General features: G+C 41.9%; 1 protein-coding gene across 4 annotated transcripts in view; it reads right to left on the reverse strand.

Annotated features, from left to right (window-relative positions):
- Window positions 1-168: 168 nt before the first annotated feature.
- LOC120446404 (fibronectin type-III domain-containing protein 3A) overlaps window positions 169-26,642 on the reverse strand; it is a 123,351-nt gene continuing 96,877 nt past the window's right edge. For 3 of the 4 annotated variants that reach the window (XM_039627345.1, XM_039627344.1, XM_039627346.1), the window contains 3 exons: window positions 9,496-9,665; window positions 4,349-4,802; window positions 169-4,279 (listed from right to left, as the gene is read on the reverse strand). In XM_039627345.1, coding sequence (XP_039483279.1) covers window positions 525-4,279; window positions 4,349-4,802; window positions 9,496-9,665 — 4,379 coding nt within the window. In that variant the 3' untranslated portion in view covers window positions 169-524. Of the gene's footprint in view, window positions 4,280-4,348; window positions 4,803-4,870; window positions 5,192-9,495; window positions 9,666-26,642 lie in introns of those variants that run through there. The other variant, XM_039627347.2, reaches the window with a different exon arrangement.

The following is a 26,642-nucleotide window of genomic DNA, read 5'->3' on the forward strand; positions in this document are numbered from 1 at the left end:
GGGCCACACAGAAAGTAAAAGCTTGTGAAGCATTTCAAAACAGGTTTTGACAAGTACTAGTGAGCCTTTAGGTTCATTTGCTGGCTGGTCTCTTTTGTTTATAGCACATATGGAGATTAGACTTTTAGACTTTCGTTTTGTGACAACAAATATTATAAGTAAATACCATTTTTAACATTTAGCTGTGTGAATGTATGCTGTTGCCGTTTTGTGTACATTTAATACAATTAATGGGGTTTTGCCTTCTCATCTATCCTCCTCTAATCCTCTTTCAATTGGCTCTTTTTTTTTTTTGATTTCCTGTTATGTTTGTTTTGTTTAAAATAAGACAATATACAGTTTGATTTTGTTTCATTCAGTTACGGTAAATATATAAAAAATACATAATTACAACTAATGGTTTAAATTACTGCTTTGAGACAAAGTGTTTCATATTTGTTGTTTTTTACTTTTCTCCTGTCGTTTTGCCTGCAAATGCTATGGTATCCCACGTTGGGCGCCACATATTTGAATCTCGTATCCTTTTAGCCCCTCAACATATTGACCAGCATGGCGACCAGGAAAGTGCCCACTAGGAAGGAGACCACAATGAACACGGCCTTTTGTTGATCGCTAAGACGCCTCCTGTTGGAGTAAAGTGAAGTGACTTTACTAACGATCCGCCTTAACCCTCCCGTTTGGGCCAAACTAGAGGATATGGCCGCTGCCGTTGAGGAGCTGGAATTCGAAGAGCTACCGCCCATTCCGGTGTGCGGATGGTGGGCGTGGTGCATATGATGCGAGTGATGCAAATGATGCTGATGCTGGTGGTGCGAGTCAGTTGCCCCGGAGATTCCACCGGCTGCTCCAACGCCGCCACCGCACGGCTGATGGTGATGGTGGTGATGATGATGATGGTGATGCAGGGGATCTGCACAGGCATTGAAACCAGAAAGCTCCTGCTGCAGTCGTCCAATTGCTACGGGATCTGCTCCCACGCCGCTCGCTCCACTTATTGCCGACGCACTCACCGAACGCATGTGCAGACCGTTGGTTGAGCCATTGCCGGCGGACAGTTTCCGGCTGCTTCTCTGGTTGGAGGCGATCGCCGGTATAGCTGTGGAGCCGTGCAGGTGGTGATGACAGGTCGCCGAGCTAGGATCAAGTTCACTGGGCACCTGGTAGCGCAACGGACTCGACGGCTGACCGTAAAGGAGTTCTCCGCCCGCCGCTATCCGCACTGGACATACTCGGAACTGGTAACATGTACCAGCTGCTAGATTGTCGATGGTGAATTTGGTCTCTGGGCCGCGATACAATTGCCTGTAGTCATGGTTGGGCAAATTAATTGGAGCTCCATTTGAACTGCCACTGGAACTGCTGCTGCGTCCTTTGGGCGACAGGGATTCACCCTCCAAGTCAGCTGCGCCCAAAACTGCATACTGCAATTCGTACTCTACGCGATCGTTGAAGGAGTTCTTTGAGTGCTGCCACTCCAGGGTGAGTTGCATTCCCAGTTCGCCAGGTAGCTCCATTAGGCAAACGCTACCCTCTTGGACAACACGGGGAGGCTTTATGTTCGCCGGCAGTGTGGCCGAAGTCTCAAAGACGAATTCTTCCGAGTAATCCCCATCGCCAGCCCGATCGGTGTGGGCATAGATCCGGAAGGTGTAGCTGCTTCGCTCTTGCAGTTTGTGCACCTTGCACATGCAATTGGTGCCAGAGTAGACAGCCTGGAACTGCTTAGCCCTGGCCACATACATCTCCACAAAGTACTTGGTAAAGTCGCCACCATTTCCAGATGGATTGGAGTTCACCACTTTGCCGTTTCCGTTCTCGCCCCACTTCAGCTTTATGTAATTGTGGCCAGCACCGCTGCACTCTAAGCGAGGTGGTGCCGGAGGAGCTGGTTGGGTGGTCAGCTTAGCATAGGCACTAAAAGCTCCGGCACCAATGGCGTTGACCGCTTGAACACGGAACTTGTAGCCGGTTTCCGGCATTAAGCCGCTAACAGTATAGCGTGTACAGGCATCCGGAGTGGCAATGGTTCGTTCCCCGTACTCGATGTTGTAGGAGCATATGGGCGAGCCGTGGGCCGCTGGCTGCGTCCAGTTGAGTGTGACCTCCTGGGCGGTGAACTCGTAGCCCTGCATTTGAGGAGCTCCTGGAACTGCGGCTGGCGTACACACACTTATCACGTCGGAGGAGTTTCCCGTTCCGGCTGAGTTGCTCGCCTGGATGCGGAAATGGTAGCGTGTGTAGGGCGAAAGGTTTCTCAGTTCGGCGCAGGTTTGTGGTCCCTGATAGCAGTTGTGGAATTCGGAGCTAGGCGGCTCTTTGGCCTCCTCCTCCGAGTCCCCTTCCCTTCTTTCTTGGCTGGCACTTTTTAGAGTGTAACTGGTCACTGGGGCACCATTCTCCTGCAACGGCGGTTGCCAACTGACACCCAGGTGGGTGGCCGACTTCACCAGCACCCGTAACTCTTCGGGAACACCAGGAGCAGCAGCTGCAGCTGTAAATCTCATCCACTGGGACCAATTACCGGCGCCAATCCGGTTGATAGCCCTCACCTGGGTTTCATACATGCCACCAGGTGTCAGATCCTGCGCCACAAAGTAGGCCTGCTTGCCACGGTAGACCAAGTGCGGAGGTTGCACTTGCTCCAGGCGACGCATCTGGGCTTCGAACTCTAAGATCGGAGCTCCACCGTTATACTCCGGATGCTGGAGCTTCAGAAGGGCGGCGTACGGCGAGGGAGGATCACTGCAATGCGGTGGAGGCGGAGCAGATGGCGCCACAGCCTCCGTGGTAACGTGTCCTATATCGGAGTAGGGACTCTGACCAGCTGGACCTTCGCAACAGGCTCGCAGAGCGTATGTGGTACCCGGTTGAAGTCTTTCGCACATGGCTTCTGTTTCGGCGCCACTGTAGATCCTTTCAAATGCTGGACCCGCGGCACTTAGCTCCAAGTGGTAGCGAAGGATCTCAGCACCACCGGAATCGCTGGGTGCATCCCAGCGGGCCTTGAACTGGGTGCCATGAATCTTTCCCTTGGCATGTGGCTTTCCCGGTCTTCCGGGACGTTCCGCTAAGGTGCGGTAGCTAACCTCCGGTGACCAGGGTGAGAAACCCGCTTCGTTTTCGGATCTCAGACGGAATTGATAGCTGCTAGCACGCCTTAATTGCAGGCACTCCGTTTGCAGCTCTGTACCCTTGTAGGTATTCAGGAAACCGTGGCCCGATTCTGCATCTTGCAGTTGCAGCAGGAAGTCTCCATCTTGGGCCCGCCGCTCCCAGCCAAGTTTTAGGGAACTGGAACTGCTGGCCAGCAGCTGAGGTGGTTTAGGCACTGGCGGAGGATTTCCGGAGGTGCTGTAGCTGGCCACCGGAGAATAGGGACTCTGACCCGCTTCATTAACCGCCGCCAAGCGGAAACTGTAGACCGTAGTTGGCTGCAGTTTTCCAATGACATAGTGCTTGGCCTTGATCTTGGCCAACTCCACGAACTTTTGCGGTTGTCCTGGCATCCTGCCCTCATCGTATTCCAGCAGATAGTGCTGAATGCTGGCACCGTTTGCTGCTGGAGCAGCCCATCGAAGGTTTATGGAGTTCTTGGTGCGGGAAACCAGTTTTGGAGGCGGCGGCTGATCTGGCTCACAGGGAGGCGTCCGAAATTCCGTAGGATCACTTACTGTTCCCGTAAGTTTTTGGTAGTGCACCTGCAAGCGCACCAGGTAATCCTGACCCGGCTGCAGGTCCTGCACAATGCACTCGTATGCCTCCCCTTGGTACAAGCTCTTGTACTTGCACTGCTTTCCAGAATCACAAAGGAGCACTTGGTACCGGAGCTGCCGCATATCCACCGTCACGGTATTTGCGATGGCTGGACTCTCCCAAATTATTTTGGCTGCCCGCGAAGTCACATCTATTACCTCGGGCTTTTCAATAGCAGAGATTTGCTCAATGATGCTGTTCTCTCGATGGTACTCCTCCTCATCATCGCCGGCCAGACTGGAGTTATCCTCGCCGTCCTCGGAGGTTCCTACGGAGCTGGCACCTCCCACACTGCTGCCGGCCCTCTGGGGATGCTGGGAATTCCCGTTTCTGGCCTGCGACTGTTGCTGCTGCGCCACCTGATGGGTCTGCCCCTGGTGCTGCTGCGGTAGGCGGCGTCCTTGATGGTTCACTGCATGATGGTGGCTACTGAGGTGTCCGGGCAAGGACACACCCGGAGGAATGTTGTTATTATTGTGACCATTCAGTTCGTTGGCACGGCGTGGAGATGGCGAATGCGGGGGATCTGGACGACAGTGAAATGCATATTAATACAATACAAGCTTTCGGCATGCTTTCGGCAAAGGATACTCACTTGACTCCCGCTGCTTCTCCAGCTTCCGGAGCAGCTTGTTGTGCTGCCGCTGGCTGCGTTCATCCCGATAATTGGGCGGCGATGGCGAGTGCGGGGAATGTGCGTGTGGCTGGGAGTGTGTGTGCGAGTGGGCGTGTGAGTGGGAGTGCGAATGGGTGTGCGAATGGGTGGCTGTCCCAGTGGCTGGTGCTCCTTGGGCTGCTCCCACACTTCCAGCGTTTGGTGCTCCTTGGACCGAAGGTGGTGCCACCTGCTGCTGCTGCGGCTGTTGTTGTTGTTGCTGTTGCGGTGGTGCTCCTTGGGGCGCCGGCTGCTGTGGTTGTTGTGGTGGCTGCTGCTGCTGCGGCGGCGGTGGTGGCGGCAAATGATAGTGTGGTGGACCATTGCCCGCAGGTCCTGGGCCAGGATATCCCGCCACCGGGGTGTAGAAGTGCGATGTGCCATTTGCGCTTATCTGGAAGGTATTTGAAATTGCACTTTATTATCCTGTTCATCAATTAGTTGGTTACACTCTAATTTTACTTTAATAAGCAGCGTTTTTCCCGTTTTCTTTGAATCTTCCATGCTTATTTGACTGAAAGACCTGACTTCCACGTCAACTTTTACACGCTGGCTATAAATATCTCGCAAAAGAACAGGCCGTCGACTAAAAACAAACTGATAACAACTAATGGACTCTAGGTTTCTTATCTTTCGCAAAACGGAAGACGACAATTTACGCGACTTCTTCCCGCAATAAATTTCTTCGTTCTCCGCCTAGCAGCATTCCATCGATGATCGATCTTTTAGGAACTACTAAATAGTGAAGTTTACTAACTAAACCCGTATAAATTCAAGGAACAACAAATTGCAACGTTTTCAGTGGGGCTGCGCTTGCGGAGGCGGAAAAATACCACCTCTCTAACGGTATTTTTTAAGCGCAATTGAAGGGATGCTCAATTGCAAGGAAACATTCTTCTTTAATTTCTACGCAAAACAAAATAATATAGTTTTAACTCAATTTTCTTAAAATTGGGATCAGTTAGACAATGACTAATATTATTTATAGCTAAATAATTTTGAATTCTATTAAGGAATAGCTACAGTGAAAGGAATAGCTAAATTGTCAACACTGCTTACAGTCGTCAGTGTTTTAGACATCCCAAAAAGTTTCACATCAACTAGCTATTTGTTTTTAACCTAAACAGTTTTATACTGGAAAGCTTTTGTTAGATGACGACATAGCGCGTATATTTAAAATGTATTTGCATTGCATACGAACTAAACGAAATATTTTTTTAAGCAGGAGAATTTGAAAATATGTACATATTTCAGGTATTTTTCAAGATGTGAACCATTAATCATTTGTGAATTATAATATATACTTTTTTGTACAAATGTAGTTAAAATTAAAATAGTTAACTAATAGATTCAATTAATAGCTGAAGTTTAAATATCGTAATGCAGAAGTTAACTTAAATTTTTCCTAAATACTTTTTTTCTTTTTTTAAGCGAGTATACAAAGTGTTCCGACTTAATTCCCGGCTAAAACGATTTTCCAGCATATCATTAAATAAATTGCTGTTCCGGATATGGGCAATTAGCCACGCCCGCATGCAGCATATATTACCTAAAAATTACGAAACTGGTTTAACTGATTATTGATAATTTGGTCCACCAATCGGTGTACAACTGTGGCAAACTTTTTTCCCTAAAATTACACTAATTTCGCGATTTTACAAGACCAAAGTTGGCCTTATGTGTGTTGTGCAATTTCAACACTATAAATTTCTCACCACGGTTCTTTTCCGATGGTCATTAACTATGAATATACGAAAAAATATGGGTCAAAGTTAATGGGTTTTTTTTTGCGGTTTATGCTCGAAAACAACAGAAATAATAAAGGAGAACAAAAGAAGTTGGACTAGCACATGGAAAAAATAAACAAGATTATAACTTTTACTGCGCGGAGTTTTGGTTTCGTTTTCGGTTATAATGGTGCGACAGATACCGTTATTTCGAGTCAAGTTGCATAATGCAACCACACCACCAACTATGTAAATTAGCATACAATCAAATTATAAACATTTCAACATAAACACACAAGCGGAAGCTGCCATTTGTAAGTGCAGTATGCGAATTTCTGTGCTTCGTTCAGTGGCGCCCGAAAAAAGGGGTTTGGGTTTCAGATCATATGGCAAATATGTTTGCAATTTGAAAATGTTTATAACTTTCCTTCATTGATTTTTTGTGTACCAGTTTTATAAACTCTCATTAATAGCTTAACTATAGTGTTTTATTTCGGGCATTTGTAATTCGTTTTATAGACTGTCTTCTTTGTCTTTGTTATTCATATTTTTATTATTGAAGATAAATGTCTCAATCCCGAAATATTAAACTTATTAAAAGGACTATCCTACCGTTCCATCTTTTCTTGGTCACGTAAGATGGAACAAACCCCCTGAAAAGTTTCCCATGTCTAGCCGCTGTATGCTCAAGTGTGTGTTTGTGCCGTGTGTGGCAGCAAATTGTTAATTAAGTCAAGGAAAATTCAGCCTCCGCCAGTCAAGTCGGAATGGCGGAGTCAACGGAGCAGTCACCGCCGGCACTTTCATTTCAGCAACAAAGCGTGACGAAGCCACATGTGTCCAAGCTGGAATCCGAATTTGAGTATGAGGCGGATGAAGTGGTTGCCCGCTGCATTAATCAAGTTTTCCACTGTGAAAATGGCATTAGGATTGGCGGGTTATGTAAAAATGTGATAGCAAAGTTCAGCTCAAGTGGAGTTCAATTAGGAGTCATGAGCCACAATGTTGCCAGCAGCGGGCACGACCAAGCTGCAACATTTAGTGGCTTGCACTAACTCAATTTGGGCAAAACAACGGCTAAAACCTACAAATTGTTATGCAAATCGCCTGTTTAGTCACCATAAATGCAGCATTTTAAGGCTGACAGCTTTTTACTTTTAAAACTCCTAACTCCATAGTATACTATATATAGTACTGTTTTTACTTCTTTTTGATTCTATCGCTTTGAGAGCAATTACATTTTAATTAAAACGAGGAAAATACATATTGTTTGTATTGTTCTTTTATCTACTTGTATGTGATGTGTCTACTATTAACAAATAAATCAGCACCACGGAGAGCGCGTAATCGTTGAAAATTATAAAAACCACAGTGCAATTAATTCTGGCTTTAATTGAGCGATTGATAATAATACAATAAATAACCTAACGAGGGGAGTTGGGCAATAGAATTTAAATTGCGCTAGGCGCTAGCCCAGAACCGGATTTGAAGTCTGGTCAAGTCACGAACTAGGATTGTTGGAGGAATCTGCCGCATCTTGGCCAACCATTTCAGCAATGGAAATGAAAATTCTTAAATGTTGCTACGAACCTTACGAATTTACAGAAAAGAGATGAGAGGAATGTTTATGCTGCACAATAAAATTGTTATTATTAAATTATTAGACATAAGTGGCGACGGGAGCAACAGTTGGGGCTCCGAAACGTGATGTGACTTTGTAATGCTCATCTGCTTTGGTTAACAAGCGTTTTTTTCGCTGCCCTCCATTTTGCAAATTAGCAAGGCAATTTAACTGGAATGCAGCAGCTCCAACTGTCAATTTGGCATCCCCATGGGAGCAAACTGGATGTTAGTTCTGGATGTTAATGGCCGAAAAAAATCAAAGGGAAAGTAACTTGTAACAATATATTCAAATAAAATATGGCCAAGTTAAAGTCTTTTTTACGTTATACTAAAGGTCTTAAAAGTCAAAAGTTTTATATATGTAATTCTTAACGACCAAGAATCAAAGTTGAAAGCAATAGAAGTATCACCATTGTTCAGAAAGCTTGAAATTTGTGACTCACAATTTTAATTATTTGTACGTGTAAATGTTTTTTAACTCAATTAAAATGGTGCTTAATTGTTTGAGAAGTAATTTTACCAAAACTATAATACAAATGCCTTGAATAAATAAAATTTGTACTGAGCATTTTAACAGGTTCATTGGAAACATGAGCAAATATTTAAGGAATGGGAATGGAAGGAAATTGAATAGAAAAGGCTTATCTTTAAAGTTTTCTTTTCTATCAAAATTGGCCATTTACCTGACAATCAATGCGGTTGCTTTCTCACAGTTGGTAGGCACCTATTGCCAACTGGCTAATTAGCATTCTGGCCAAACAATTTCGCAGAACAATTGTCAAAGCTCACGCCTAAATGACAGCTCGCGAAATGCAATGAAACGAATTCAGGCGATAAACGTACTGCCTCTGAATGCATTTGCCTTTCAAATATTTGCGCATGGTGACTCAGAAATTGAGCAACGTAAATGGGACTTTGGAATTGTGCGAAATAGACTAATTAGTTATGCAAATTTCACGCTTTTCCCTTCGACTCCCTCGAATTTTCCCTTGCACTGCAGAAGCAGAAAGGCGAACAAACAAAACGATATTGCTGTTCAAAAACAAAAACTTATGCCAGCCGATGAATAAATAAATTATATATACAGAAGCACCGACAGCTGGCCAACTGTTTTTTCGCTTTTGTTTTGGTTTAAACTTTACTTAAATTGTTGTTATTGTTTAGGTAAAAGTTTACCCATTTTAGCCATTGTTTCGGGCCGTTTCAGTTTCATAATGCATTTGCATCGAATCCCCGAGTCTGGTTGAAATTGAATAGTTTACAGTTTTCCAGGAACCACTTCAACCGGATCCAATCCGGTTTGTTTGCCGCATACGGCGACATTTGGTCAATAAATTATTTTTACAGACGCCCCCAATGCAAATTTCGTTCTTAAATCGAATAAGCATCGGGGAATTATTGCCGTTGATTGCTGGTTGTTCGCTCAATTAGCTGTCAATTAATTGATAAGCGAAGGAAGTTGCAAATGAGATACTGTTTTCCAACTATTCGATTGCAAAGGGTTTGGGTTTTGTGCATTGTTTTCCGATTCCGTTTAAAATGTCCGATAAAATGTGTCGATATTAATTAATTAGTTTACAGAATGCCTTATTATAATGAAATGTTTACGATGTGAAAAGATGTGTTAATTGATAACTTCAGAGAATGGTTCAATAACAGTTTCAAATTGAAACTAATTTTGTAACTTCAGTTTAATAAAGAAATTCCTCAGCTTATGAGGTGATTATAGCTACTTACGAATGGCGCTGGGTGGAGGTGTCCCTGGCCAGGATGCAGTTGCTGGTACTGCTGCGGCGAGAGCATCACGTGGGTCAGCGTTCCGTTCTCGTTCACGTACTGGGGCACCTGGACGGGCACCGGCATCGGCGGTGGAGGTCGGTTCTGGGACACCATCTGAACGGCGGGACCTGAAAGTAACGAAGTGGAAATGGGGGACATATTACTTAAGATTCTCCAACAAGCGGCAATATGCTGATGATATGAGCTAGTGCGAGTGCGAGTGCGAGTGCGACCATCTCGCAGATACAAAATGCTACAGATACATGTGCTGTATAGTCATGTGAGAGGGCACAAGTTAAAGCAGGCGACAGCTGGCGCCAGCGAGGCGGCAGCCAGATACGCGCGAGAAAGGACTAGGGGGATTCAGGACATTGCCAGGACAGCCATTGCTGCTTTATGTCAGCGGCGATTTCTCTGTGTTTGCTTAATGGATATCTCTCTCTTCCTAGCCGACTCTCAGTCTTTTTTTGGATGTGTGCAAATATATATGCACTGCGAAGAATTGATTACTTGGTTCTGGACCTTGAAAATACGTCTTAATCTATTTAGGCACATCAAATTAGTCTTAACTTAAAGTATAAAGATAGTTTTGCCTCGGAAAGTGGAATATGCTTTGGCAAAGAAAATTAAATTATTTATAAAAAATTCTATTTGTTGGTTCTAAAAGTTTTGTCTGAATTGCTTCGATACATATCTTATAAATAACCTCAAACAAATTTCAAACATGCATTTTATATTTGGTTCCTTCTCCGATTTGCGCCAGTGTATAAATTTGAATATGTATGTTTGTGTTTGCTGCAGCCAACAAATGCTTGACAGAGTCTGCCAATTTCTGGCTCCCTCGTCGCCTCGAACTACTCAGCTACGATACGCATACGCACCGTTGCCCAATTCCGATTTCATTTGCAATTTAAGTCTGCCCGATGATTAATATCCAGCCCGGCCCTACCCGTGCAGTGCCGTACCGCTCCTGTCATAGGCACTGCACTGCCCCTCTGTCCTCTCGATAGTTGGCTTTAATAAATGTGTTGGAAGCATAGAAATCTCTAGAGCAAACATTTCTTGGCAGCCTCATTTCGTGAAGAGAGAAAAATCGAGAATTGAGCACGGGAAGAGGAGTGAAGGAGAGGGGTGAACAAAAGAAGTTTTCGGGGTTCTTGGCAGGGCATCGGAATCGGAATCGAAATCATAGCCTCAGCATTGTCTGGATCTGTTTCGGGTTCTGGTTATGGTTCTGGTTCTGGTTCTGGTTTCGCCACTGTCATTTCGGCGAGGGAATGGGCGGCAGGCGAGGGATAATACTAATATCAGAACTACCATTCCACGGCCATTTCCATTCCATCTGGGGATCCATTTCAACTGCAACGTTGTCGCATGTCATCGCCACAGAATAAACGACAGCAGACCGCCCCGAAAGTTGCCCCCTCAAACATTTCAGATATATTTTGATTTGTGGATTTGTATTGCTTTTCAATTCTATTCCTCTGCTGCTTGCCTTCATCTATTTTTTGGCTGCAATGCGACGAGGAAAATAATGGAAAAAGCTGAAGACTGCGAATGAGCAAACATTTGTTAACGGACGATGTCTGGTCGAGATTAGCGCATAATTCGCTTTGATAAATGATAAGGAGATGAATGTCCAGCCATTCTCGTTGATACAAAAGTATTTCAAGTGAACTAATCGAATTATTATTAATGTGAATTTATAAATACCGTGATTAAATTAACATGCCTTTCCAGAACACGAAACAAAGAACACATTTATTGTTTATTTATATATAAAATTTCTATTATTAAATAATGCTCAAGTATTAAAGATGTAATATTGGCCTCACTTGCCGCCCTTTAGTTAAATTCCCACGCTTTATCATACCCGTAAATATTTAAAGCCCAAACAGAAAAAGAGCGAGTCAGAAATCCATGTTCATCATAAAATGCATTCCATGTTTGCACATCAATATGGATGGTTTAAAATGCGATTCCCAGCTGCAGAATTGCACTTTGCATGCCGGGGCACGTAGGGGCAACGTGGCCATGCCCACTAGTGGCCCATTTTCGGAGTTTTCTCCTACTATTTCCATTTCGTTCGCAAAGAAAACCCATGCCTTCTAGCTGTTATACCCGGTACTTGAGGAGTAAAAGGGTGTACAGGTTCGTTGAAAATTATGTTATAAATAGAAGAAAGCTATTGAAGTATTTGCATACTTTATCAGAATAAAGAACTAAGTCGATCGATTGAGGTAGGTGGCTACTTTGCTACTTAGTCTGCCAGTATAAAGATGAGGAAGTACGAAGTAAATATTTAATTAGTCACTATCGACAAATATCAAAAACAAATAAAGTAATCCAAGTCACACCCTTACTTTGAAGGGTGTAAGAAATGGGGATATAAGATTCGTTTTATGAACAATTAATGTGATCTGGAGTTAGTGTGAGATCTCGAAAAATACCCAGCTTAGCACATTAAGGGGTATATAATACTCGACACTCTTCTGCAGCATTTGCTCTTGTTGTTGTGCTTTTGCGCCTTCTGTTCTCTTTCGCTGGCTAAACTATGCAGAGTTGCATTTTTTATGGACACCACGCGGCGTATGCGTAATGTTGGCAAATGGATTGTGGGCAGGTTATCGTGTGGTTGTTTTGCGAGGGAGTGTGTGGCAGGTAGATATGTACTGGGACTGGGACTGAGACTGGGACTCCCCCCCCGCTTTCGCTTTGATAGTTAAACTGTAAACTTAACGGTAATGCGGCTGCTAATACGCTTAGCCATGTCTCGCACTCATTGAGGCCGAAAATGCTGGGCCCCGCCGTTCAATCATGCATTAAATGCCATCCGCCGGCAGAAATTACTAGACCAGTCCGGACTCCCAGGTCCCCCTGGTCCGAAGTTCCTTCATCTGCTCTTAGGTGTAAAAATGCTGGTTTAGTGCGCTGACGCATAATGCAACTGAAATGCGGACAACCGATGATGGCTGATAAACTGAAACCTAGAGTTTTCTCCCCCCTTCCACAATACTCCATGCAGTTAATCATTTCGAGTGAGTAAGGTAGTGCGAAATAGGGGGTTTTTCAGGGGCCGGAGAAGATTGTCTGGCCAGGAAATGCACACCGTTCCGAGAGCGAGATAGATGGCGAGTAAAATTCCCTCAAGTGTTAAAAGGCAGCAATTAGTTTGGCGAAACGGGGGGCTGGTTACCGAGTTTGCGGGGGAAATGGCTTATCACTTGGCCAGCAGACAGACAGTTAAATTAAGTACTATACTTCAGCGACAAAACCTCCTCGTCTTTCTCCGCGAGTGTCTGCAACTCTTACTCAAACTTAATTAATGCTAAACTGCTTAAGAAGCGATTTGGGGTTGGGGTGCTTGAAAAGGTATTTTCGCAAGGAAAGTGTAAGTTACCCTAGAAGTTCCGAGTATGTACGTATATATTTCTTAGGAAAATTAAATAGTAAGTCAAGACAGAAATTTAAGAAGTTTTATATATATATATATATATTGGTTGGGACTTCTAATCAATATTTTAGTAGGGATCTAAAAATACCAAGGTACTGTGTTATGTAAATGACAAGTGCTGATGAGCAATTACATTTCATGGCAATAAAAGCCATGCGTCGCATAAATGTGCGTTATAGTTACAAAAGCGTTAAAACATCCCAGTAACTCAGGTATCAGCCCTCGCTGGCGCAAAATCAGCCACTTCAATTTTCTGCCCTGATGCGTTGACCTTGTCCCCTGCACACTCTTAACCCTCGTTGGCCCCCTTAACCCCGCCGCTCCTTTGGTAGACAGTGTCAAAATAAAGTTGTGGTCCAAACGCGTTTCGGCTAATTGCAAATTGTTATTGCTTTCCTGTTGTTACGCATTGTTGAGCCGCCCGGTTTCCCATTCTCTTGCCCTCAGTCCGTCGTTTGTTCAGTTAGTCAGCGTCGCGGGTCCGGGGTCAGGGGTCAGGGGTCATGGGCGAGGGCTGTTGTCTGGCGGTTTCGATTGCTGGCGGCACGCACGGGCATAACACGAATAACACGCACCAAATGTCTATAAAATTAATAACAATTGGGTTAGTAGCCGAAAAGCAAAACTTCAGTCAAGGAAATTCAAGTTGAGATTTCCTCCGATTGAATGTTTTGTTCGATTTGTTCAAGTGAGTTATTGAGGAGGAATTCATCTTATTATATGAATTTTTTATATATATTACATTCATTCAAGATTCCTTTTGATGAATGCCCAGGGAGTTAAATAAACTTTCGATTGTCTTGAGCTTGATTTATGATTCTTTTCGATTGGAGGATATGCAAATGATTTCCATGGGGGTGTCAATTTGCTATTACACTTTTGATTGGAAAGTTAACTCGCAGGGGGCTTTTCCTCCATCGCTTTGATGTTCTCGATAATTACCCACCAAATCCAGACCAGTTTGCGGTTAGTTGGCTCATTAAATCAACACTTTTCCTCACTTATCTCAAATTCCGATCTCATGATAATTGCGTGTCTCTCCCATTCCCATTCTCTTTAATCTCCCTCACAGTTTCCCTACATAACCATTACCCTCTTTCCCCTTAATTCGCATCCATCCAATTAACGATGCGTGCGTAATTATCTCGATAATTATGATGAAACAAAATACAGAAAAAGACAAGAAATAAAAAACAGCTTTCGCAAAATGCAATTAGAGCAGAGCGCTCACGAATTCCATCATGGAAAGCTCTAGCAGAAAATTTCTTTAAGAGTTCTCTTCATTTTGTTCACGACATCGCGCATTAATTGCGCATACGCCCCGTTAAACGCTTGCCCACAAATCGAAGGCTATAAAATGCTCTAAGACTCATTGATTGATGGTTTTCCGAGGGGGGTTAAAAAGCCGGGGGGTGGGAGAAAGGGAGAATTTGTTTTCCCACGCGGATGGGGAATGGGAGTTGGGGTGGCGCCACCTTGCGTCATTTGCCAGTCTGCACGTGTCGCACGTCCTGTTTCACATCTTCACTGAGCGAAAAGATGTATGGTTGTGAAAACTTTGCAAAATATTTAAGAAATATATATCTTGTGAGCAAATGTCTTTTTTAAACCAAAAATATAGTTTCTCTTTCAGTATTTCAAAAATAAAGTTTCTGTTTCAGTATCTCAAATAAAAAGTAATTTTTTACAAATATTTGTGTTATAACATTGTTCAGTGTCCTGCAGACTGCCATTTTATTTGAATTTCCAATATCTTTGACGAGGCAAACACACAGCCTCTGTCCGCTTTCCCCCGTCAGGCAAATATTGGCTTTTTGTATGTCACCTAAGTGAAGTTCTCATAGACAAGCGAAAAAATGGCCCCACAAGGAGTGAATAAATGAAACAAAAAGCCTTGAATCAGACGTGAAATGTTGGTGTCACCAGCCAGGGGAAAAATTGGCGCCTGGCGTACATGGGCGTGGCAGCCAGATGTGACCGCCGCAGTAACACCCACACCCACGCATCTACACCCATTTCCCAGGGGATGTATACATTAATATCTGCACATATACATATCTATACGACTATACGAACATTCAGCCCGTCAACACATTATGCCTTCATTTATGCTTTATGATGAGTAAATATTGTTATTAAAACGAAAAATTGCGCGTTTTCTGAGCGATAAACCAAGGTCCTTACCCCTCCTCCCCCACCACCAAAAATGACGCCCCCTGCCCATCATCTGCGACGTTAACAAGGCTATAAGTCAGCATTTGGTTTATTGGTTTTGTCTCTTTCAGGCAAATTATGTTGGGGCGAAGAGCGCTTTTCTCGCCGGCTTTAAATTAATGTCTTCGCCGTATCAGGTGCATAATGTATCAGCTGGATGGCGGGGCTAATGGGGCGCATTTTCGGTTTAGTTACGAGATTTATACCGATTAGTGGTGGAATCACCAGGTAGGGTGTCAGTGTACGCTCAGCGATGTTAAGCCTGAGAATTTAGAAATAATTATAGACTGAGCAAGGGATTTGCCGTCCTGTGAATAGAGTTGGTAATTTATAGCTTTAAGATAAGCATGGTTTAGTTTAAAAAAATTATTTAATTCCAAGGAAGCGGTTATAGCAGATGAAAGTTAAGTTAAGTTGCCTTAGAAAACAATAAAATTAAATTTTTAATGCCTAATGGTTTATATCTTGTGGATATGATGGATAAATGAAGATAAGCTTAATAGGCTTTGACCAAAACTAATGGCTATGAGTAAACGCAAATAAATATTGCAAAAATAAATAAAAGTGATATAAATGAATTCAGTCAGCAAACATTTATTTGCTTTATTTAATGGACTGTTGGCAAACTTCATAAATATACCAAAACAATTTTAACGCGTCGCAAAGTTTGGCAAAGTGCTCGTACTCAGAACCCGGAACCCCCGCCCGACAACAATTATAGCTCCACTTAATCAGGCCGTTTAATTATTCCTGCAAGGACTTCACTTGCTGCCCCTGGCAGTCCTAGCCACAATCGTTAACACTTTCAATTTGTTGCACTTTCGGCCCTGATCCGCACTTCAATTTCTTCGCCCGCTGGGTTTTCGGTTTGTTTCGATGTTCACCATTCGCCGCTTGCTTTTTGCATTACCATAAATGCATGGAGTGCTCCTGGCCCTTTCTGATTCTTCTTGGCCATCCCCGAGCAATTAACAATTAGTCGGAACTGTGTACCCCACCCAGCTCCCTGCCCGCGCATAAGCCCCAATTCAATTAACTTGCCCACTTAAGCCAAAAAACGAAAGGCGAGGGAAAAGCTGTATTTTCGTTGTTCTGGCCAGGGAGTCTACATGAGGCCAAAATAACCATAAACATCTTTGTATTAAACTGAATTATTTTATGTAAATTGCTTTCAAAAACTAACTTAAATTATCAATTATGATTAATGAAGGTAAGCCCTACAATTACCAAATATAATACGAAATTAATTTTACACTATGACAGACAGTATATACCCTATTTTTATAATTCGACGCAGTTTCCTCTTTAATGTGTAATTTGGAAAAGATTTACTTAAACAAAGCAAATAAATAAGAAGTAAGAATAGTGCAATCTATTTCGTTTAGTGTGATAGTCCGGTTCTGGCCAAGAGTTTGCCAATTTCGTTCTGGTCTTTTGTTTTGCCGCCCTCCCACTCCGCCCTCCCACTCCGCCCTCCCACTCCCCTTCTCAACCATCGCCCCTCACCACCCAACAGAGTAATTCTTCTTCTGCCCGCTGCGATGGCATTGACATTAAGAAATGCTAACCCGCAATTTGCAATTTGCCAGCGAGCGAGTAGGGAAAAAACAAAAATTAAATATTACGGGTGGGTGGCAAAGGGAGGGGAGAATCCCGGAGTGGAAGAGAAGAAACAATAATAATAACAAGCCAAAGCGAAACAAAAAACGAGCAAAAAGCGAAGAAAGCGAAATCAGCGTGTGGCGCATGAAGCTCATTAAAACACGAAATGGAAGACGAATGCCCAAAGCCAACGAAAAAGGGAAGGGGGGGAAGTGACCAAAAGGCGGAAGGGGGTGGAGTGGGTGGCTAGAAATGAGTGCAAAGTAATACACACAGCCAAAATGGAACCAAGAAGAATGCATATTATACTTTTACTTTTAAATATTAAAAGAAAAATAGAATGAGCTTAAAAAATAATAAAATAATATTAATTTTTTTGACGATTAAATTGGAAATCATTAAAATATATTGCCAAAATAAAACATAAATATTGCCATCATATTTTTCAAAATTTTTATTTGTTACAAATAGTACAACTACTATTTTTCTTAGTACAGTTTAATTAACTAAAGGGAACTGCTGGAACAAAAACAAATGAAATCAAATTTAAAGCGTGCGTAATTAATTTTCCGCCCACAAACTAAGACGTGGGGGCGTGGTCATTGGGGCTCAACCGTGGCTCAACCGTTGTTCGCTTGTTTCCTTTCTCTTTGGCTTTTGTTTGCCTTTTGGTTTGGTTTAACCCGTTGTTTTGTTAAAATATTTAAGCAGCGTAAGAGATTTCCAGGATTTCCGAGAGCACAGCACTTTGTACAAATAGGAAACATTAGCCATGGCAATGGCGAAACTTACACTAATTGTTATAAATTAATTTTCGCCATAGTTGGCAATTTAGTTCCGAACACAGAAATTTTGTAAGAAGTGCATGTAAGTTACATTAAACCATATTGATAAACTAAATTAAATTGATCTAAATTTTTTGTGAACATCAACTTTTTTAAAATTTAGTTTCCCTTTATTTCCTTTAAAATGGTATTAGATATTTTGCAGTCTCCTTTAGTATCTGCGTTTTTGACCGCCGAAACCTCTGTTTACCGCGAAATGAACCCCTCTTCACATAATAAATCTTTGTTTGCTCTCGGATAAATAATTGTTGCTTCTTACAGACAAAAATACCTTGTCGTCCCCCGTTTCAATCGAGCGTATTAAACTCCACGACTTTTGCCTTTTGGCGGCACTTAAATTTCAATACGCTGTTGTTCTTGACTTTTACGGCTTTGGTTTGTGTCGCTGGATTCCGTGCACGTTGCCAGCTGGCCATTTTGCCATTTCTGTAGCCAAAGCCAAAGCCAAAGCCGAAGCCCAAGCCGTTGCCTTTTTGCCTGAATAATTAATTTTATTTATGCCGCGACAAACGATGCTGCGCTTTTTACTTGATTTTTTCCCTTGTACTTCGCTTAGCCGCAGTGATCATAAATTGTTGAGCACATGCAAAGCCAAGTGGGCGGGGCAGTGAGGTAAGTAAAGGAGGCGGTACAATTAGTTGGCAACACGAATGGCCCAAAACAAAAGTGAAAAGAAAAGACAAAACGAGGCTATGTTCACTGATAACCGAAGCAGAAAATAATTTATTTCCCTTTCAGAGACAAAGACTCAAATGCACAGTGCAGGTCAAAAGATTAGAGCTAAGCGAAGTTAAGTATTTCAAAAAGAGGTTCTTTCTTTAGTTCTCCTTCTTAAGCAACTTCATCTTAAGCAAAGTTTTCCTTTTAAATGAGGATGCTGCATGTAAGTTTTAAAAGGTGGCTGAATAATAGAACTCTTATTATCCGATACTAAATGTTTATCCACAATTGTTTAGTCAAACGCAAACACCAATACTAATGACGACTTACGTGCTGCGCCATTTTGTCCAAAAGAAGATTTATAAGGCCGCAGCCACTAAGGATACTTCAAGGACAAAACATGGAAAAACGCCCCGGGACAACAAGAAAATTTAAGCAGACTTAACTCAGACGCAGACCAATAAAACTTGTACAGGAGTGCAAGAATGAAGGAAAAACAGCAGGAAACAAATGGCAGTCGGAAAATCCGGCGAAAAGGGCCTCCCCGGAAAGTTCTGAGTGTGTGTGTTTGTGACCCAGTACAGGTGCTAAAGAACACACAGACAAGGCAGACGGACGGACAGGCGGACGGACAGGCGAAGGTTGAACAATTTGCACCTGTCACAGTTTGAGCGCCACTGAACCGCAGCCAGATCAAATGTTTGCTCAGCTGTTGAGTTCCGGGGCTCCTCCACCTGCCACCTGCCACCCACCACTCCCACTTCCCAGCGAGGTGTCGCCCCGGATTTGGGTCAGTGGGATATATACCCTCTGTGTATATAGACTGGAGCCGTCTTGTGGTCATTGTTTTCTTGCCTCTCGAAAAGGTTCCCGGCCGTCAGTCGTCCGCTCCGCTGATTTGTATGCTTAGACCTTGGGGTTCGGTCAAAAACATTAATCACAATAACCTTAATTAATCATCCTTTTTTTCATATATATTTTTATTTGCTTTTTTATGGCAACCCTTCGTCGCTGAAGAAAATTCAGGCGTAAAATACAAATTAAACACATTCAAGTGAAGCCTTTTTAGCGAAGCGAAATTTTCAATTTTCCGTAGGGTTTGCTTTAATTGTTTTTCTCAATCAGTAACTGGGACTTGATTGTTCATTATAAATTAAATATTTTTCTTTGCTAATAAAATTTGTAAATTATACGAGCCCTCTTTTGTATATCTGTGAACGTAGTAATTTGTGATTGTTTACCAAAACTTTGGCGAGTTCATTTTTGTTCTTTCTGGCCAAAACAAAAATGAAATCCTCCATTTCAACGGCAACTTTTACGTGATTTAAGCCCAATTTATTGACAGCTTGCGAGCACTTTTAACTGCCATCCACATATGTCGCTTCAGTCCCGCCCCTTTTGCCTTCATCATCATCATCAAGATTCAGACAGACTAACGACGCCAGCTGCTATTTGCTGGTGTGTTTGCAGTTGTTGTGCCTGTCAAACCGTAAATGGCGTCACTTTGACAGCCACCTAAATATATGCGGATATATAACGCCCTTTCACCCACTATATGTTTATGGATTCCCATTTCTTTTAGTTTACTTATTTTATGAGCGTTTTATGACAATATTAATTGTTGGTTTCCTTCCCTCCCCTCCCCCTGTGCCGTGTTTCTCGTCTCGCCTATTGATGAACTTCGATTTGTGGAGAGAGGATCGCACGCGAATAATATTAAAAACTAAATCTGGACTGAGAGAGCCAGATACACGGTGTAATTCGGGCATGCTAGCGTTATAATTTTCCTAATTTATTAATCACATTTAATTTGCTAAAAAATGTTTTGCTAAAATGTTTTTAGATTTGCCTTGACTGATAACATTTAATGAAACCATAATTCCTTCGAGTATAAAGCCATTAGTTTCGACAGTATAAACCAGCATTAATTCAATTTGTTTACAAGCAAATAAAAATCATTTTTACGTCAAGAATTCGTGGCTGCATTTTTATACCCGTTACTCGTAGAGTAAAAGGGTATACTAGATTCGTTGAAAAGTATGTAACAGGCAGAAGGAAGCGTTTCCGACCATATAAAGTATATATATTCTTGATCAGGATCAGTAGCCGAATCGATCTGGCCATGTCCGTCTGTCCGTCCGTCTGTCTGTCCGTCTGTCCGTCTGTCCGTCTGTCCGTCTGTCCGTCTGTCCGTCTGTCCGTATGAACGTCGAGATCTCAGGAACTACAAAAGCTAGAAAGTTGAGATTAAGTATACAGACTCCAGGGACATAGACGCAGCGCAAGTTTGTCGATTCATGTTGCCACGCCCACTCTAACGCCCACAAACCGCCCAAAACTGCCACGCCCACATTTTTGAAAAATGTTTTGATATTTTTTCATTTTTGTATTGGTCTTGTAAATTTCTATCGATTTGCAAAAAAACTTTTTGCCACGCCCACTCTAACGCCCACAAACCGCCCAAAGCTGCTACGCCCACACTTTAGAAAAATGTTTTGAAATTTTTTCATTTTTGTATTGGTCTTGTAAATTTCTATCGATTTGCCAAAAAACTTTTTGCCACGCCCACTCTAACGCCCACAAACCGCCCAATGCTGCTACGCCCACACTTTAGAAAAATGTTTTGATATTTTTTCATTTTTGTATTAGTCTTGTAAATTTCTATCTATTCGCCAAAAAACTTTTGGCCACGCTCTAACGCCCACAAACCGCCAAAAACTGTTCTTCGCACTTACACTAGCTGAGTAACGGGTATCAGATAGTCGGGGAACTCGACTATAGCGTTCTCTCTTGTTGTTTTTTAATTACTTGTTGCGCTGCTGTGTTTGGGGAGGCGACATAAGTCGACAACTTCCAGCGAAGTTATTAAATTATTATTTCGTTTGTTTTTCTTTCGACATGGCCTTTGATTGAATGCGTTTTGGCTCTTTGTTTTGCATTCCGCATTTTTATTGAATTTTTTGTACGTCTTGTTTTGAAATAATAATAAAAAAGTGTATATTTTTCATTGGAAATTCAGCAAGTATTTCATTCGCTCACTGGAGATTTCGCAAGCCTTTGGCAAACATCTTGGCACTTTTGGCTGCCATGCAAAATTTGTTTATAATTTTTTTTGCTTCGATTTCTTTGCTTACTTCTGCACTTCATTGTGTTAATTATATGCTGGCTGTTTACAACAATTTTTTCCATCTCTTTTCGTGACTTTTTGTTTGGTTTTGTTTAGGTTTTTACTCTTTCTTCATTTACGTTCGTTGAACTCATTGGATTTTTTTGAGATTTTGGAGATTTTGTCTTATTGTTTTTTATTTTTATGTTTTGTCTTTTGCACGCGTCGTGTTCGTCTTTGAAATTTTCGAGGGCCCGAAATAAAAAAATATGCCAAAGTTGAGCGCTCTAAAAAAGTATTTTGTGTTTATTGTGCCCGAAAATGTGAAAGTTATCGACGATTTTGGGTTTTATCCGCTTGCTTTCTTGTGAAGATCGACAAAATGGGTTGAAAAATGGAGTGAAACGAATATGACAGCTGAACTCATGACATTAGTTTTAAATAAGTATAAAATGAAGCTTTAAAATGTATTTTGCCTTCCCAAAATAAGTGAAGTTTATTGGACAAATTTGACACGTTCCCAAATGCCCATATTAATTTGAAATTTAAACAAGTTTCGCAGTGCCTAAGATATAATTTTGTTCATTTCGTTTGCAATTTTAATCTGATACTTGGCACACTCGACTTCTCGTTTTGATATAATTCCGTTTGCCTTGCCTTGATCCCATTTATTTTGCTGGAAACTCTTGCCATTTATTTGCGCTCCTCTGCTTTGCGGAATTATTTTCAATTGAATTGTTTATTTATTCTTTATCTTTTTTATGAAATTGTTTCTGCTTATCTCTGCATCGTTTCTTTCTCCGGCTGCTCTGTTTTTGTTTTTTATTTTCTATATTTTCTCTCTCCAATTTCATTCACTGTTTGCCTTTGCCAAGGCAATTTTCCAAAGCATGCATTTTTATTTTTTGTGCGCAAAGTTATGCGCGTTGTAATTGCAAAAGTGACAATATCCGCTTCGTGCTTAGCTGCAGCTAAAAAAATAAAAGAAAATTTGCAAAACTCGCAACAAAAGCGGCACGAAAAGTATGCCACAAAACGGATGCAATAAACACGCAGCCCAAAAGCCCGGACCAAGTCATGAATGGCAAAGTGAAAATGGCAGTGCCAAAGCCGAAGCGAAATGCGCAGAAATTAGCAAAACGGAAAACGAGAAAATTCCAAAAACGGCGATGGCGATGAGATTTTTCCAACAGCGAAAAGATTTTAATAAAACCCAAGAATGTATTATCCAGCAGATCCAGCAGCATATACATATTCGCGCATAATTAGATGCTTAACGGGTCACACAGATACAGATACAGATACAATTTTATAAATTGCACTCGTCTTGTTTATGGTTATTTTTTGTGCCAATTGTTTTCTCTAAAATATTCAAAGTCACGTTGTCTTTGCCAAATGATCTCCTTTGCACTTTTCCCACGAACCTATTACCATCTGAACATATTACCATCTGAATCTCAATTCACAAAGTCCCACACACGATGTCTTCTGGTGGCCATAAAAAGCGTTCAAGATTTTGCCCATAATCAACTCTTGCTGATGGATATTTTCGCAATTGACCTTGGGCTTGGTTAAAGTGGATGTTGTTTCGGGGCTTTGGTCCGCGAATTTGCAAGCTTGGGACTACTATACGATACTATAAATCCATCTCAATAAACACTCGGTTAATGGTTTCTTGTGGCGATTGTTTCTTGGGAAATCTTTTCATGCATGGTTAAAATATTTAAATTGGCATGTATAATTTTTTGTTTTATTTAACAATTTAAATTCAAAGACATTGCATAAAGCAATGTTTTTAAGCAAGTAAAGTGCTTTGTGCTTTGTGGCGCATTAGTAATTCCCTTTTTGAACTTCATTAAATGTCAATATCTATTTATTTTAATTTACACTTGCAGTGTGTGTACAACTGTGCGTCCTTAGATGCCATAATAAGTTGAACTTTCAAATTTCGCCAGCACTTCTAACAAAGGAATTCCTTTTATCAGCTCAACTTTTCCTATAAAACTCACTGTCTGATCTCATTCAGCGATTTTCCACACCCCACTATCGTAGTACGCAGTTACAGTTTTTACCAAGTATATAAATTTTTCCTGGGTGAAATGTGGAGCGAAGTGCATTACTCAGCTGGTCTTTTGTTTTGCATTTAGTCGAGTGGCGTTGTGTGGGCGTAATCTCGAAGCATTGTCACTCAATGTCCACTTAACGGCACTTAACGGCCAAATGCTCACTAAACACGAGCATAACGAAATTTGAACTGCATCCGTGAGATACGCGCTCGACAAAAGAGATGTATGTACAGACACGTGTAGATATAGATACGCGACACAGATACATACATTCGCAGATGCACTGCTCGCAAGTGGCTGCCGTCAATTATAACATTTGTGACAGTTGAAACTTTCAAATTAACCCACACACACACGGCGAATTTGAGAGTTCGCTTATCGCAGAGCAGCATGCAAAAATTACGTATACGTTTACCAAAAACTGAAACTTTGCCTGCCTTTTCCAACAGCCAAAACTGAGTTAGTTATTTAAAGTTTCAAAGTTTTAAATACCCTTACAACAATTTTTGAATTAGGAGTCGCTTTTATAATCTATTATTTAGTAATCTATTAAATTTCTAAAGTAGGATGTCCCTTAATCAAGGATAAGCTAACTACAAAACTGCTACTAGCTAGTATCCAATTCAGAGAAGTGCTTTAATCATCTGCTTCGGCGATCAGATTTGTGTTCAACAAAGTAGTACCCTGCCCAAAAAGCGTAACAAACTGAGTACGAAATACTGTCCCCTCTTTGCATCAGCCAAATATACTGCCAACTGAAAAAAGCGGCCAAGAAGAAGTTGAAAAACCCGCCATGGCCATTGGAGGAGGCATTAGTTGACTTCGAGTGGCAGCCAAGCGGCAACGAGTGACCCAAATACTTCAGCTTTGGCTTCGACTTCTACTTGCTTCTACTGGCTTCCACTTCACAGATGTATAGAAACAGAAACAGATACAGATACAGATGCAGACTGTGGCTTGAGATTCAGATACAAAGAACGGCTTGAGAGATACCAGATACAAGTGCAGTCAGGTTGGGCTACTACCAAACTGCAAACTGCACGCTGCAAACTGCACGCTGCAAACTGAAACTTCAGCTAACGGTAAATGGAAAAACTGCGTCGACTGCCAATGCAGTTAACCGCATTTCGCAGGCGGGTATCTAATAGATACATTTCGCATGCCGTGACTGCCACGCCCTCTTGCGCCCCTCGCCTCCCTTGCCCCTTGCCGCACTTCACTTTTCGCATGCAGGCACGCACACATGACATTCTTTTCGCTTCGGCTACGAAATTTCACAAATTTTCAGAGCTGCAAGCATTGCAGCAATTTTTATTTTCGATATTTTAAGCTGCCTTTATTCACCAACTGCATTTGACACTTTTATGGTTTTTGTTTTGCTCTTTTTTCCGCCTGCCAGCAGCATTAAAACTATTTTTTAATTATTTCATTAGCAGGGCGCGGTACACCAAGCCAACCGAACCAAATCAGAAAAAAACGAGAAAGGGAAATGGAAGGAAAGGTCTGCTTCAGACATGTTGACATAAATTTATGCGGCAGCTACTTTAGCAGGTCTTTGAACTTGAATTTAATTATGAAACTTAAGTTGGTCAGCAAAATATAAACACTGTCAAAAGTAAAAGTTGATTAGGCAGGTGACACACAGGCTTGAGATGGTTAACGACTCATTCAACCAACAGAGGCATATTTAATTAGGTGAAAGATACAGATACGACGGCTTATATTAGTTAGAGCGGCGTTAGTAAAACACAATAAAGATACTAATATGTTTGTTTATTTTATTGGGCGTCAAAAAGATTTAAAATTTTCCGGCTATTTAATGTGACTCATATGGAATTCATTTGGAACGGCCAGTTCTTTTGATTAGTGGAGAAGATTTCTTTCCCAGAACCTATGAAGTTTTGACGTGCCAAACTCGAATAAGTTGGGACTTGCGTTAGAAATTAAGAACTTCGATTGGATGAATCATCGGTTGTGATTTATGGTGGCTTATGAATGCGATCCACTGACGTACATCGTTCTCTGTGGCTCTACGAAGAATTCTTCGGAGAACAGTCTCCATGGGCAGTCTATGCATTGTAGTCACATGTTCGGCGATAAGGGGGCCCCTTCATTTCTCGTCTCCCCGATTCGCGTATTTATGAATGAGCAAGGGGAGAAATATCAGAATGAGCAGGGAAAAACAAGCGAAAGCAGAGTAAACGTTGAAACGAACGCAAATTGAGGATGTGAGTCACTCTCTGAAGGGCAGCAGCTTTTAAGTGAATTATATTTGGTGCATCTGCCGCTTGGCTTTTAATTTGCATCTTGTAGATACAGTACTTGGCTGCACACGCCGTTAAAGATACAAATGCACAGTGACAAACAAACGGTAGAAAAACAAATACTCCAGTGCCAATTTGCCTTTTCCCCTGCACAGTTTTTTATCCGTCTGTGTCTGTTCCTTGACTTTTATTGAGAAGAAATTAGCTGGACAAGCTAAATGTTACGGGGGAAAACTTATCCGCTTAGAGTGGCCTATGGGCAGGAATTCGCCAGGAAATTTCGGTTTACCGATTTGCATAAACCGCAATCAAGTATGTAAGCTCATTTCATATGCATAATTATTAACATGGTGTTTGTCCAACTAAGTAATCAGTTGCAGTTGCTGAAGGCGATATAAAGAGAATTTAATCAAGTTGATAGATTTAATTGGCAAATTCAAGAGATGCTTTTAGGAAGCCACTAATAGTTATAAAACCAACTAGCTTTAAATGGCTGAGGGTAAAATGAGTTTAAATACCACTGAATAAGTAAGATGACAAAAATGTCAATAAATATTTGTTTGTTTTTGTGGCTTTGCGCGACGAGTTTGGTTGGTTTCGACAAAAGTTGCAAGCCAAGGTGAAATGAAAATTTCATAATTAGCAGTAATTGCTGCTAGTTGTGCAAATAGAACACAAGTCGAAGGAGAAAGGGCGTAAAAAGTGCGGGTGTATGCAGAAATGTGAAGGGGATTTCTCCCGTTTTTTGTTTGATTTTTGCTTTTGTTTGAGCTCATGCAGCGGCATTTTGTGACTCATCAAAGGCAAATTGGAAAAGAGTGCCAGACAAATACTTAAATGAGCAGAAGGAAAGTGAACAGCCCGTGAAGGAGTATGAAAAACCTCAAGTGACCG

Source organism: Drosophila santomea, chromosome 2R, assembly GCF_016746245.2.
Source record: "Drosophila santomea strain STO CAGO 1482 chromosome 2R, Prin_Dsan_1.1, whole genome shotgun sequence".
Taxonomy (NCBI): domain Eukaryota; kingdom Metazoa; phylum Arthropoda; class Insecta; order Diptera; family Drosophilidae; genus Drosophila; species Drosophila santomea.